Source organism: Gallus gallus, chromosome 2 (genome assembly GCF_016699485.2).
Source record: "Gallus gallus isolate bGalGal1 chromosome 2, bGalGal1.mat.broiler.GRCg7b, whole genome shotgun sequence".
Lineage (NCBI taxonomy): Eukaryota > Metazoa > Chordata > Aves > Galliformes > Phasianidae > Gallus > Gallus gallus.
Genome location: NC_052533.1, coordinates 26,523,229 through 26,537,417, shown reverse-complemented (window position 1 = coordinate 26,537,417; position 14,189 = coordinate 26,523,229). Strand labels below are relative to the sequence as shown.

The 14,189-nt window shown below is 40.1% G+C and overlaps 1 protein-coding gene across 1 annotated transcript; it reads right to left on the bottom strand.

The window, feature by feature from the left end:
- Window positions 1–3,519: 3,519 nt before the first annotated feature.
- LOC395159 (Schwann cell-specific EGF-like repeat autocrine factor) lies at window positions 3,520–13,949 on the bottom strand. Its single transcript, NM_204498.3, has 5 exons — window positions 13,674–13,949; window positions 10,734–10,829; window positions 6,605–6,709; window positions 5,926–6,021; window positions 3,520–3,982 (listed from the first exon to the last, which is right to left on the bottom strand). Exons 1-5 carry the CDS (start codon window positions 13,900–13,902, stop codon window positions 3,873–3,875), a joined length of 636 nt encoding a protein of 211 aa, NP_989829.1. The 5' UTR covers window positions 13,903–13,949; the 3' UTR covers window positions 3,520–3,872.
- Window positions 13,950–14,189: the final 240 nt, after the last annotated feature.

The following is a 14,189-nucleotide window of genomic DNA, read 5'->3' as shown; positions in this document are numbered from 1 at the left end:
TTTACATCTTCCAAATGCAAGCTGAGTGAAGAAAAGCACATCCAGACTTTTGCTACACTAGTTAAAAGCTTGGTGCCAAGCTATGCTGTGTTCCTTTAAGCACACAAAGCAGGAAAATTACTAGTACAGGCATAAGGACACATACTTCAAAATTTCCCTCTTATTATGTGAAACTTTTGTTACTACTGTCCATCATACATGAAATAGTATTTACTGAATGTAACTAGAAAGCATATTGCAACAATGCAGTAATGCTGCTCAGTTTTACAGCAACTTAGTCAGCGGAAGTTGCAGAGTTTCTATACACTGGTAAAAAAAAAAAATGTTCTAAAATTGCATAGCACAATCAGAAAGGAGGCCAAAAATAGTCTGGGGGCTTGGAACGGGGGATGACGGTCTGCTGCAGGGTAACTTGTGCCAAGCTGAAGTCTCTTACGCTGATTCTTAGCATGTTGGAAAAGTTGCATTAACAGGACAAGGTTTTCACGTAAGTAAATCATTGTTATAGTGTACATACAGAGTCTTTCCATCAGTATGAACAGAGTCAGTTGGCAGAGAAAATGTGGAGCAGCAAAAGGTAACTTGAATCAATATGGCGTACAAGAGTATTGTTCACTGAATTTTGTTGCACGATTTCCTTATAGACTGAAAGTAACTATGTAGGCCCGCTGACTCTACCAAAATTGCTCTGCAGGCCAGCAGAAGTTCTTTTCCTAAGTGCAGATTAAATATTGCTCACGATATTTAAAATGCCGTTTAATGAGTAATTTTGAAGGAAGTAGTCACCCATATCACTGAAGAAACTACAGACCTTAGCAAGGACTTACCTTCCTACATCTACATCCATATTACCCAAGATTTCAAAATTTAAAAAAATAAAATAAAATGGCCACATCTGAAAGTTTCACTCTTTTTTTACAAGTGTTAATATTATCATAGCTGAGAACAGAAAGTGAGTTTGCATTTCCATCTAACAAAAGCAAACCCTTGAAGAATAATCAATGCAATTCTAGCGTATATGAGTATAAAAGCTTTACCTTCTTGTCAAATAGGATATATCTATTCCACTACTTGCCCAAATGAGAAAACCCAATGTTTAAATTCTCGGTTAGGCATTAACACCAGGGTAATATACAGAGGTTAGAAGAGGTTTTCAATGACTAAAGAGATTTATGCTGTTTCTCTTCTAAGAAGGCAGCGCGTGGCATAGTTGGGTTAATTCATTCAACTCCTTATCATAGCTCAGTTAAGAAAAAAATATTTGATTAAAGTGAACGAAGTAACTCCACTCTTGGTACAACCACTGATTGTGGAATATAAAATTTAAATGGTAAATTATACATTACATAAGAAACAAACACTTCTCACCCTTCCATTTGTACTCTTAAAATGACAGAATATTAGAAATACAACCAGTGCACCTTCCTTACAATTTTCTCAGTCACTTTAATGAGAATCAGAATATCTGTATAAGGTGGTATGCTTAGCTCTAATAAATAAATAACCTGTTCTGTATGCAAGATTACCTTTTCATCAGGAGATACTCCTAGCCCCCCATAACAGCATGCTGTAACTGGCAAGCATGTTCAGCCTTCCAGTGAGTGGGAGGGAATGGAGAAACAAACAAAAGAGAATGAACACTGCCAGCCCTTTACAGAGACACACATGCAACTCTGGAAACAATCATTTGGATCTCATTTATAATACATCATGATTATGCTCGACTTTGAAATAACAAGGACACTTACTAAAAATATTGTAGAGATTTAAATGGATTTTCTTAAAAACAGAAGGAAAAAAACCCACAGCAAACCCTTCAGCCAGTAGATGGTGCTACATCCAAGCTGTTTCTAAAATACGCTCTCACTTCTGGTGTGTTCCATCAAACTACTGCTTTGTTCATTTTAACTACTTCTAAACAGGTAACTATTTAAATTAGCAGTTGTTCTGGCCTGCTGAGACACACCAACCACAGGTCTGCTTCACAGGCCTTTGTCTTATATGCCTATAATACATCTCAGGTTCCAATCACTGTTGTCACGTTTGGCACGTTACTATTGAAAGTCAGGCTCTCCAGGAACAATGCTGAGATACTGTGCCTCCTCTCATTTGCATATTTCTGCTCATTTGCTCTGAAATCTTGGGGCTGATGCCATTTATTTCTTTCACTCACTGCCCTGCAACTAGCATTTCATTTAAGGTATTCAGCTCAACTTCTGAATTTCTAAATTTTTGCTTGATTACCATAGTGAGCTGTGATAGAGACGCAGAATTACATTGTCATAAAACCTCCTCAAGAAGTACTGAGGAAGTCATCTTGTTCCATCTGTGAAAACCACATTTTTCACCAGCACATCTGAAACATCCAGTGCACCATAGTAAAAGCAGCACCAAAAAATACATTCTTCTTGTTCTGTCCCACATTCCTGGCAACAAAATCTCCGTGAGAGAGGCTTCTAGCAGGTTTCAACTGAACCAAGTACAACAGCCTCTGAAGCAAGGGTGGAGAAAGAATTCTCAACTAAACAAAGCAGCAACTACTTCATAAAAGAAAACAGCAGCCTTACTTACTATGTCTTCCATCTGCCTTCAGTATGCTTTGTTTCTGGACAACTTCAGTAAATATGAATGCCCCATTTCTTTTATTTCCAGACAATATTTGTTAGTTTGTCATCCTTGGAAAAAATATGTCCTTCTAGCTCATTTTCCCTTGGAGAGGGATAACATTTTTGGCCTGGTTCAACTTGCATGTTTTGGCAAAGCCTTCCTGTGCTGTAGCTTTCAAGAAACAGAACAGATGAAAGATAGCATAATGCTTGTTGAAGTCTCAATCAAATCTGCAGCCCCCTCGGAAGGCTGCAAAACCCAAATGATGCCAAAATACCCAGGAGGGAAGCCTCAGCATCCTCTGTGCAGGTGATTTCCAGCAAGAAGGGCTCTTCCTCACTGCAGGCCCATAGATCCCCCACTATGTTCCTCCAGCAGACACAATCTTGAACATGAATCATCAATGTCTACATCTCTAGAAGGGAGATATAGATTTCCCTATCTTACTTGGATAAGGAAAAGCAATAAAATTGGAAGCAGAGAAATGATCAGATACTACAATTGTAAAAGTGGTCAAGATAAGGACTCTTTTAGAGTATTAGCATGGATTAAACTTTCAGAAGGTAAAAGTGATACTGTCTGAATGTGTACTTCTGTTTTTTTTTTTTTTTAATTAAAGCATAACTGATGAAGATCAAATCTGATTGTGGTGAGGGACAGGAAGCATACGCAGATCAAAATCCTAATTATTGATGCCTTGCAGTTTGCTGATGTTCCAGAAAGATGCAAACTTCATGCTTCTGCTTTCAACTGTGTCATCTTAACAAAGATGAGTTATACTTGCACTAACAACTCCTTCTGATGATATGAATTAAGGAGGTTTTGTTTCATGCATTTTTTAAAAAAGCACATTGCTAATAAAACACAATTCCAGTCTGAAATATAAACAATAATCAGATAGAAGAGCACACACCTGATCTGAAGCATTTTATTTGAAGAGTAAATTTTACTTCAAGGTCAGCTCTATCAACCAAGACATAATAGTTCTGATTATGAAGAAAAATGAGAACAGTAGAAAAACATACACTACACACACAGTAGAGTGCATCATACACTACATACAGTTGGATATTTTTAACAGCTTTATTACTATCAGCAATACTCCTCTTTCATAGAGGAATGAATTTACTCAGAATACTAAAGACAAAAAGCTACCTGACATCAACTAGTTATCGCTTAAGTTCCTCCCTATCTCTTCCCCCAGATTTTATCTCTGTATTAAGAGTTACAAGAAGAAAATGCAGCTTATCTTTGCTGAAGCTGTTTCATTCCTTCCTTTTCTTTGTGCACTGTAGACCAGAGTAGGGCAGTCGACATCGGCACACGTTCGGAGCTATGCATTTTCCTCCATGTTGACAAGGTAGTTTACATACAGCTGAAATGAGACACCAGACACAGTACATCTTCTGCACAACACAAGATCATTTTTCTTCTTTGCCTTACTGTACTAACAGAATTGTTCCCTGGTGGACCATGCTGGGACAGCATAAATAAAACCACAACGGAAGAACCAAAAAGCCATGTTTCTCAATTTATAGCTTCATGGCCTTCACTGGAATACAGCCACAGTACATCTAGTCTTATTTGTGTTCCACTCCCCTTTTAAAATACTATCATTTCTGTTCTTCTTTAAGGTTCAGACTGTCTTTCAAATGGATGTCTCCATGAGAGTGATGGAATGTAATGCTATAATGTGATGGAAAGCACAGCAATAACAGCAGGGTAGCAAAATGAGCTGCAGGCTGCAGCAAGTGAGGATAAGCCCAAATGCAGCAGCCATAGGCACAAAAACAAAGGAGGAGAGGGGGGATCTCAAGAATCTCCAGTAAGATATCTTTGCTTCTGCTGCCAACCCTTAAATGAGTCCTAGGAAGGGGTGGATCCTGGCTCCACCCCTCCAGTCACTCAGAAGCATTGCATGCACCTGAGTTCTCCTGGGTTGGCCCTGCCTTCCCACCAGGTGCTCAATCACTGGTTCAAGCCCTGACTTAGCATTTCTGCTATAGAGAACAATAAAACTTTCTGCTGAAACTTCTTCAAGGCAGTTATTGGATCCACATATCCACATTATCCACATGCAAACAGTTTGTATGTCCTAGGTGCTGCTTACATTTTGCCATTCTTCCTTAGGAGGAGTGGGAGACTGGAAAGGCAATGGTCAACTAAGCAGACACAACCATAAGTGTGCCCTCTCACCATACAACAGTCAAGATAACAAACAAGAGGGCTGCAATTTTCTTAGGAGCCCCTTTACTAAGAAAGGTCAAATTGGAAAAAGATTTAGCTGGTTCAGGCACAATCATTATTTTGACATTAAGAACCTGAACACTTTCACCATTATGGCTGGTGCAGGGAGTAGAACCAGACATTCTGCAATTTCTATGTCCCATACTTACCTTTTAATATCTCCTTCCATCTCAATACACTGTTGAATACAAAGAATAAACATTTTCCCAATCAAATGGGAACATTAAAGTATTTATTTGTTCTTGTTTGTTGGACAACGTACATATTGCAGAAGAACTAATACTAGCCAATTTGGACTCACTGAGCCACACAAATATTTCATATGCAGCAAGAATTAAACCAAAGACCTTGCACCCACCATATCCAGGTCAAAAGCAATGGTTAAGAGAGTTATCTCTCAGTGTCCCACAGAGCAAACAAAAAACTTTCATTTTTTCAGCCTCATGACTATTACCTTTAGCATCAGGGTAGTGCTGTTATAGGCATGCAGGGCCATGCAGCTCTGAGCAGATTAAAGGTTGTACAACCTTCATCTGCTTTGTGAATCGTAATTTTCTGAAATGCAAGTACTTGCTCAGTAGGAATGTCAGTCAGTACTAACCTTGATCACAGACAACTTTCTCTTGCTTTTTTAAAAACATCTAGAGTTCTTTCTCCCAATTTATCCTCAAAGTGAGAAGCAAGTTTCAGTCCTCCACGTCTGTAAAATTTACTGAAGTTTCTAAACTTCTATATTTCTATAATGGCTGTTTTTTAGTTCTTTAGACTGGAATCTCAGTTTATAGTAAGTATTTCAGAAATACAGTGTATTCAAAGTAAGGAATTTGGCAACAATCGAGAACTGAATTTGAAGTCACTTGAGGTGAAAAAGTTCTGTCTTTCTGACAAAGCTAAAAAGCCATCTATTCCTGATGCATATGCATAAGATCCCCAGTATGCAGAAGAACTTCTCATTTGCTGTTCTAAGACACTTTTCTAGCAGCTTTGTTGGGCACTGAAGATTTGAACACTGTACTGTGTAAACCAAACAAGTAGAGAAGGGATACAAGAAAAATGTCAGAAGTTATTTACCTAAGTGACATGCTCCACCGACCCATCCAGCTGGACAGCTACAAATCCCAGGAGCCACACAAGCTCCATTATTCCGGCAACCTTGAGGGCAAATTGCTAGAAGAAAAGAATGGGAAAGAGAGCAGGATTTATAAAACTGATATAAAAGAATCCTGACAGAATGAAATATTCAGAATGATATAAATCAAAATGGCAAAATACATTTTATTCCAGGTCAGATGCTCAACTAGTATTACTCCGAAGGCATTTCCAGGACCATGGAAATGAAAAAAATAATAATTTTTTTAAAAATATATATATATACATATATACACGTACTAAGTAAGTATTTAAGTTTAAATGTTAACATACACACACTTTAATGTGGAATAATTTGATGATATTTTTTCTGAATACATACCAGTAATGCAGGTTCTTTGATTCTGCCATAATGCAATGTTCCATAGCTATTAGCCTCTAAATCCTTTTAAAATGTTTTGTCACTGTCATTACATTTTTACTGATATGTCCTGAGACAAAAAAAACTGAGACTACTTCAATGATCTATCCAGCAAATTACTTCTGTTTTTACTACTAGAGTCTCATCAGGCTGCCATCAGGACTTACTCACAGGGCTTAGGGACTGTTAGCACTTCAATCAGCTGTGGTAGAGATGAAGCATGTGAGTGTCAATACTCACCTTCCTGGCATCTTGATCCTGTCCAGCCAGAAGCACAAAGGCACTTCACAACCCCATTGACAGAGATGCATTCCCCACCATTTTGACAGCCTCCTTCACAGCTTACTGCAGAGAAACAGCATGCACAGTACATTCAGGAGCAGCACAAGTAACTGAGTAATTATCTGTACAGAGCTGGCCAATCTACTTATCACATCTGTAAAGACTACAATTTTTACTATTCTCAGCAAGGCACAGTTCCATTAGGAATTAGCAAGGATGGCAGAACTGTGCCAGCACATGCCAACTCAAAATGTAGTTAAAATTAAGCATGAGTTTGTTGGCCACTTAACCTGAGAGTACTAACAAACATGATTATCATGGTGGCACAACTGCCACCTCCCCCCCCAAAACTGCGAACCAACAGCTGAGCAGCTACATCACAGCAACTACTGACACGTATTCTTATCAATCTAGCCAAATCAGAGCTGATAAGTCAGTAATATGTGGTCAAGGATTCACATATTTCATTTCCTGACCGTTCCTACATATAACAAGAGGAAGAAGAGAGGGGGATTATTACTTTGACAAATGAAACTCTGACTACAATCCAGTCAAGTGGTGCTTTACTAAAGGCCAACTAAGTCAGCCTCCTCATTTCAGAATTGTTCTACATATCAAAGCCTTGAAGGCCTAATTAAGTAAGCATTATTTATGCCAGACGCATGATTAGTATCAACTGTGGACTGCAATATTGCCTTTGAAACATGGCATAATCGCTGTTCTGTACAATCAAATGCATCCTTTCACAGAATGAATGTAAATGTACACAACTTTTTCACTTTATAGAAGAGAAACAACTATCCTTCATTATAACAACGAACGGTCAGAATGTCTGCTCAATACTTCACACCTAAGTTTAAATCTTTCTTCTACCACAAGTTATGTGCATGAATTCAGCTAACAGATTTTTTGGTACAAATGCTGAACTTCAAGGGCAAACGAGTCAACTCTAGTACAAGCAGAAAAGCTCTTCAGAGCCCCTTTCATGTTTGTCTATCACACAGCAGAAGTTATTGTTTTTAATAACACATTACACTTCACAAGAAGTTTGCACAGGCTATAAACCATCATATTCCACCACATCCTTTGTCTCACAGGGACACCACCAGAAACAGTAGCACATTTGCTCAGATAGAGATCCAAGTCTAGCCTATAGCACAAGCACCAACTAAATCCCTATTCTACTTTCTCTGTTTAAGAACCTATCATCTTCCTTCTGATTCAGATTACTCTGAAAAGGTCAAGTTCTCCCTGCTACACAGATCCCACTGACCTACACTTGAAGTTGGCTTTTAAGAAATAAAAAGAATATTTGAAGTCTTTTGTTAGAAAATGAACTTGACCAGTTTACCCCACCATTGTCGGTACTGATAAGTCTACTCAAAATAAAAGGTTATTTCTCAATGCATTACACAATACTGTGTTACAAGGTAGTGTCTCCTGATGAAGATTATATTTTGTATTTCTCTATAATGTTAACAATTTTTATATCAATGTATTATCAGTGGCATTTGAATTGCCATTCAACCTCCTTAACATCCCAGAGCTATAGTTTGTGGTTCTGCAAATGTAGATGTTACCTTGCTAGGTACACTCAGGTCATACTTTCTTCAAAAAATACACCACATCCTACAAACATCCCAAGAAGATTTCAGAGAGCTGCAGAATCTAGTCAAGTTCCTTCTCAAGTCTCCAAGAGGTTACACTCCATGTAAACTCTTGTAGCTATTTCACATTAGGAAGGTAATAAAGCAAATGCCCACAGGATAAACATCAAGAATAAACAGACTAAAGCAAGGTGCTTCCAGCTGCTCTGATCACAGTTTGAAGGAATGCTCATCAAGTTCTTAGCAACAGCCTAAATAATCTGGGGGTTGGACTTGATGGTCTCTAGAGGTCTTGTACAATTTTGTGATTCTGTAATTTAACATTGCCTCTTCACTGAGAACTGCTGGTAAGTTTCTAGGAGTCATGGAGAGGCTTTTTTGCTGAAATAAAAACAATGATTTCTTCTCCTTCACTCTTTGAAATATCTTGCCTACTACACTGGTTTGCCTTCAAACTGTTTCAAGTTTGCTTTCCCTTTTATCCCAGAATTCAAGAGTTATCATCAATAGTCTGATAAGTTCCTAACTTAGCAGTGTTTCCTGGATTGCCCTTTCCAATCTGTGCATATATTTACTAGGCTTCACAAAACCATAAAAATTGGTCTCTGTAACTCCTCACCTCTATTATCTTGTACTATGACCAATACCTTGCTATGTGCATCTTCAGCAGCTTGCCCTCAATACTGCCATCTTACAGATACTATACCAGTTTCAGCCACCTAGTGCAGAAATATCCATCTATTCAAACCACCTTATTATTCAGGAAGTCTGCTATATCACTGAACAGCATTTAAAACATGGAATATCACATAGCACATCAACACTGTATTTATAAGAGTCAAAATTATCTCAAATTCTCCCAATAAATTTCAGTACAGATGCTGCACACCATTATCCTGCAAGCACGCAGACACGTGGCCCAGCCCACCCACGGGCCACCCCATGCCCCATAAGCCATCATGGCAGTGGTTCTTCCCTGATGAGTGGCCTGGCCCAGGCAAATACTCATTGCTCATCAATAACCAAACACTGGTGTGCAATCAGCACTGTCTGGGCTGAAACTGGGACATGGGGAGGCTGCACTGCAGTGCCAGCTCAAGTCATGGCAAATAATTCTATGCAGTTTGATACATTAGCTAAACACAGTTCTGTAAACAGCAAAAATTATGCAGTCATGCTTTCCATTTTGGTAAAGGAATTTGAGAATAGAGTTTAACATTGTTGAAAAGATAATCAATTTTTTGCTATAGTTGCAGCTCCATTTTCAGTCAACATAACTACATTACCTGCAATTTTTCAAACAAAGTGTGCTGAGATGCAAGCAGATATCTGACTCAAAAATGTGATCACTTTTTTTTTTTTTTATATATATGAGACCTTTATAAAATCTCTCTTACCAGAAAAAAATATCCCTCCCTTCACAATATTCATGTCATCACTTTTTGGCAGTACGTATGTTTGTGAACAACTGTTTCAAGGATGAAGCACAATAAGAATAAAATTCCATCAAAAATTTCTGACAAACGCCTTGAGAACTCACTAAGAATTGCAGCCGCTGCCATTGAATCAGACTGATGCATTAGTTTCACAAGAACAAGGTCAAGTATCCCACTAGTTTTATGATTTTGTTGCTCTCTTTTTCTGTTTTAATTTAAAAAAATGTAAAAAAATGTTAAAAAAAGGAATATGGTTTCTTGTTCATATACATTAGCTATATTACATATAAACGCTGCTCCGAAAGTAATGTCTTTTATTATGTTGGCCAACAACATCAGAGGTGGATGTTGGTGATATGGCAGTAGAGGGTGAACCTTCCAATATTCCCTTAAATTTGTTGCCATGTGACAGATGGCAGCAGAGGGGCAGTCTGGCAAAACTGCATCTGACGTGGAAGTGTGTATGAAGCAAAGGTGTGTCACTGAATTCTACCATGTGAAGAAATGGCATCTACTGACATTCACCAGCATTTGCTGAAGATTTATGGAACCCAAACAGTGAATGTGGGTGTGGTGAGGTGGTGGGTGGTGTGTTTCAGCAGTGGCGACAGCGGGTCATCTCCACTGGTGCAAATTTTTTACAAGCACTGCATGCAGGCTTTTGTTCATCACTAGCAAAAATGCATAGCTAATGGTGGTGACTATGTAGCTGAAAATTTCCCCTATCAAATAGTGTGACTGTGCTCTTTGTACCTACTGTAGTTTCTGTGGAAATAAATGGGAGGCATTACTTTCAGAGAGACCTATGTATTTTATATGTGGCCCAAGACAATTCCTCCTCACTGAATGTGGTCTAGGCAAGCCAAAGGGCTGAACATCCATGCTTTAAGCCATGCATTTTTTGACAGTAAAGTCAGGGGTCTAGAGAATTAAGGTCATTATTTCAGAGCAAATTACAGTCTGGATTTGAGAATTCCCAAATACATTTAATCTGTTTGCAAACTTTGAGCCTTTCCATGCTAACACTTGTTCTGTTTTACTCACCCTTATGACAGTATCTGCCCCCATAGCCAGGTGGACATCGGCATTTTCCAGGTCTCAGGCACTCTCCACCATTTTTGCATTTTGGATAACACGTTGCTATAAGAAAAGTAAAAAACAAACCTAGGTGAAACTTACTGAAGCTAATGGTAAAATACGTAAGAAATGAGCATTCTTTCAGTCTCCAAATGCACAGTTTGTCTTTACATTTCCTAAAGTACATTTGTTCTGCCATTCCACATTGTGCAGGGTATCCCTGCACAGAAAGCACCATTTTGAAGCTTTTAAACACTCAAAACTAAGGAAGAATTTGTATCGTAGACAGAACAGAGAGAAGATGTGGCCATATTAAAAAGTAAAAGGAAAACAGCTGGACTGTGATAGCTTTTGATAATTTAAAGCAAGAAATAGCTGGGCAGAAAAGAGGTGATAAGAAGAAACAACTTGTGCGTAAGCTCAGTTTTGCAGAATTCAGGGGAATTCCAGTCTGACTGCAAATAAATTACCCAACACACAGCCCTCATTTTACTAGTCCTAAATCATTCCTCAATGAGACGGGCTTTCTGAGAAAACATTTGTTTATTCACACCCAAATTCCAGGACCCTATGTGTTTCAGAATCTCATCTGAATTAACTGCAGGTGCGAGATGAGTTCTCCGCATCACACTGCCTTATCCTTTGCCTGGATGAGTGAGAATTCTGAAACAGAGGGGAGAAAAAAGATGAGCAGTGAATAAGACCACTGCTTGGTGGCAGTGTGAGGGCAAAATCCAGTTGAGAAATAGAGGATTTTTCATATTAATAACCGCAGAATGAGTACTTGCACACAAATAAAGGACACAGACATATATGAAAGAACCATTGAGCATTCAGCACTACACAGCTTTTTTATCAGATACTTAAGTTCACTGGAATTATCACACAAGAGCTCTCAATTTAAGAAAAATCCTATTTCTGTGTTATTTCACAGATTTATTGTATTTGTTTTTTTTCCCCACAACACCAACATGGTAGCAGTATCAGAATATCACTATGGAGTTGCATACAGAGAGAAAGAGTGGCTCCGTCCTGAAGACCAAACAGTTAAATCTGGTATCACTAGCATGAAGAAAGCATAGCAAGTAGGAATCACTGGTGTGAAACAGGAAAGAAACCAAGAGAATAGCAATGAGATCCTAAAAAGACAGTGTTGTGTATTATTCAGTGCTGGGACCCTACACTATTCTCATCGGCTAACTGTGACCATTTGGACAGCAACGTATTTATATAAACTTATAGGACAGAACTGAAGACTCTCCATAAGGTTTCAGGAAGCATTTCAACACAGGACTGCGGCTGTGATGAAAAAATACTATCCTGAAATCCACAGCCTACAAACTGCACATCTTTTCCTTATGCTGGTTTCACTCTTTGCCAAAATATCTGCAATTGTTCTTTGCGTCCCCAGAACAAGCCTGACTGTATCTCCAGTGAATGGGAAGAACCTGATCTGCAGCTGCTCACTATAACAGAAGTTATGCTAGAAGCACCTGAAATATTCTACAATACCTGTGTCCAGAGATCCAAGGACTGCTCATAGGTAGAATCTCCAACAGAACTTCTACATGCAGCCTCGCCTGTCTCTGCAATCCCACTTGGAGCAAGAAGGCTAAGTAGAAAAACTCTTCTCTAAGCACCCCACTCAACCTGAGAGAATGAGCCCTACAAAAAGTGTTGCTCAACGTTTTGCCTTCATTATATTCATGATATACAATTCCATGTCTGAAATTATTCCAAAACCTGCACTAAGCAAAGATCTGTGTAAATTATTGGGTCCATTCACCTTGCAATTAGAACTTCAAATAACAGTTTGAAGACCATCTATTTTAAAGATTAGACTTTTTTCCCAAAAATGTTCTCTTTTTCTTTTTGTTTGCTTGTTTGAATAATGGAACAGATCTTCTCCTTTCCATCCACTCTTGCCCCACTCTTTCAAGACCATGATATTCACATTAAAAAAAAAAGCACTACACACACACAGTTAGATGTGCCTTGTCTTTCATTTGCATCTTTTTTTTTGAGTAAGAAAAGTTAATTCAGAAGTTTTTTTATGATAGAACAAGGGATTATGTCTGATTTCTCCCCATTTTTTCTTTCTGCATTGATGGCATTCAATGGTTCCCTCAATACCAGCCTGGTAATCTCCCTAGTTCTGACCTTTCATATCTCCAAAGCCAAAAGGGTTAGGATCCAACAAGTGTTTGTAGCGGTGCATGCTGCAGAGCTATTCCCACTGCTCATTATCATCAATGCAGCACATTACCATGCCTACACCACTGAATGCAATTTGCCGCACCTGTCACACATCCCATTTCAAAGTTTGAAAGAATTACATTTCAGATGAAGAGCATTGAGAACGAGATGAAATACAACACCAACTACATCACATCTTCATACAGCATATAAAGCAAGGCAGTTTTTCCTGGTTACTGAGTTTTAGCCACAGAACTCTATAGTTAAACTTTTCAGGACATGGATCAGAACCCGAGCATGTTGTGCACATCAATGGGAACAAGTTTTATACCCTAATTCAGCTTCACACCTCCCAGCATGGCAGTGGGACATCCCAGCAACTGCTGGCCAGGTAACACCTGGGATCTAAGCTTTTATGAGCACGACAGTCTGAATAAGCAAGGGATCCAAAGAGCAACCTGCCTTCTGCACACGTTTTTGGCTTTTCCTTAGTACTCGTCTCACTAATCCCACCTAGAAACATCAGTTCACGTTCCTCACGTTTGGACAGCAGTCAAGCCTCAAATGCATCTGTCCTTGCTCAGAGAAGTTTACACGTCCATAGAGAAAACGACAAAAACAAGCCAATGCAGCGGCAAAAGGTGACCTACAGACAGCACCGCCATCTCACCTCTCTCGCGCCCTACCCCCCGCCTCCCGCCCCGCCGTTACCGTGCTGGCAGAGCTCGCCCTCGTAGCCCTTGGAGCAGAGGCAGGTGCCGTTGCCGAGGCACAGCCCGCCGTGCAGGCAGCGTGGGCTGCAGGCCGTTGCCGGGCCCCAGCTGCGGGGTCGGCCCGCCCCGCGGGAGTACTGGGCGCTGCCGCCCGGCATCCCGCACAGCACCAGCCACAGCCACAGCAGCAGGCGGGGCCCTCCGCTGCCCCCGGCCCGCCGCGCCATGGCCGGGACGCTCCGCTCGGCTCCCGCTCACTCCTCTTTCTCCCCCCGCTCATTCACGCTCCCGTCGTTTTTCTCCTTTCGGTGTTCCTCCACTCCTCCCCCTCCTCACCCTTTCACCCCCATTTTAGCGCCTCTCGCCGTCAGCCTCCTCCCGCCTCGCCGCGGCCGCCCCCCGCAGTCCCACGTCAGGCTGTGCGCGAGGTGCGGGGGCCGACCCCTGGGTTACAAACCCCAGTTGCCCAACGGCCCGTGCTGGGCCTGCAGGCTTTTGTCCTGCCTGCTGATAG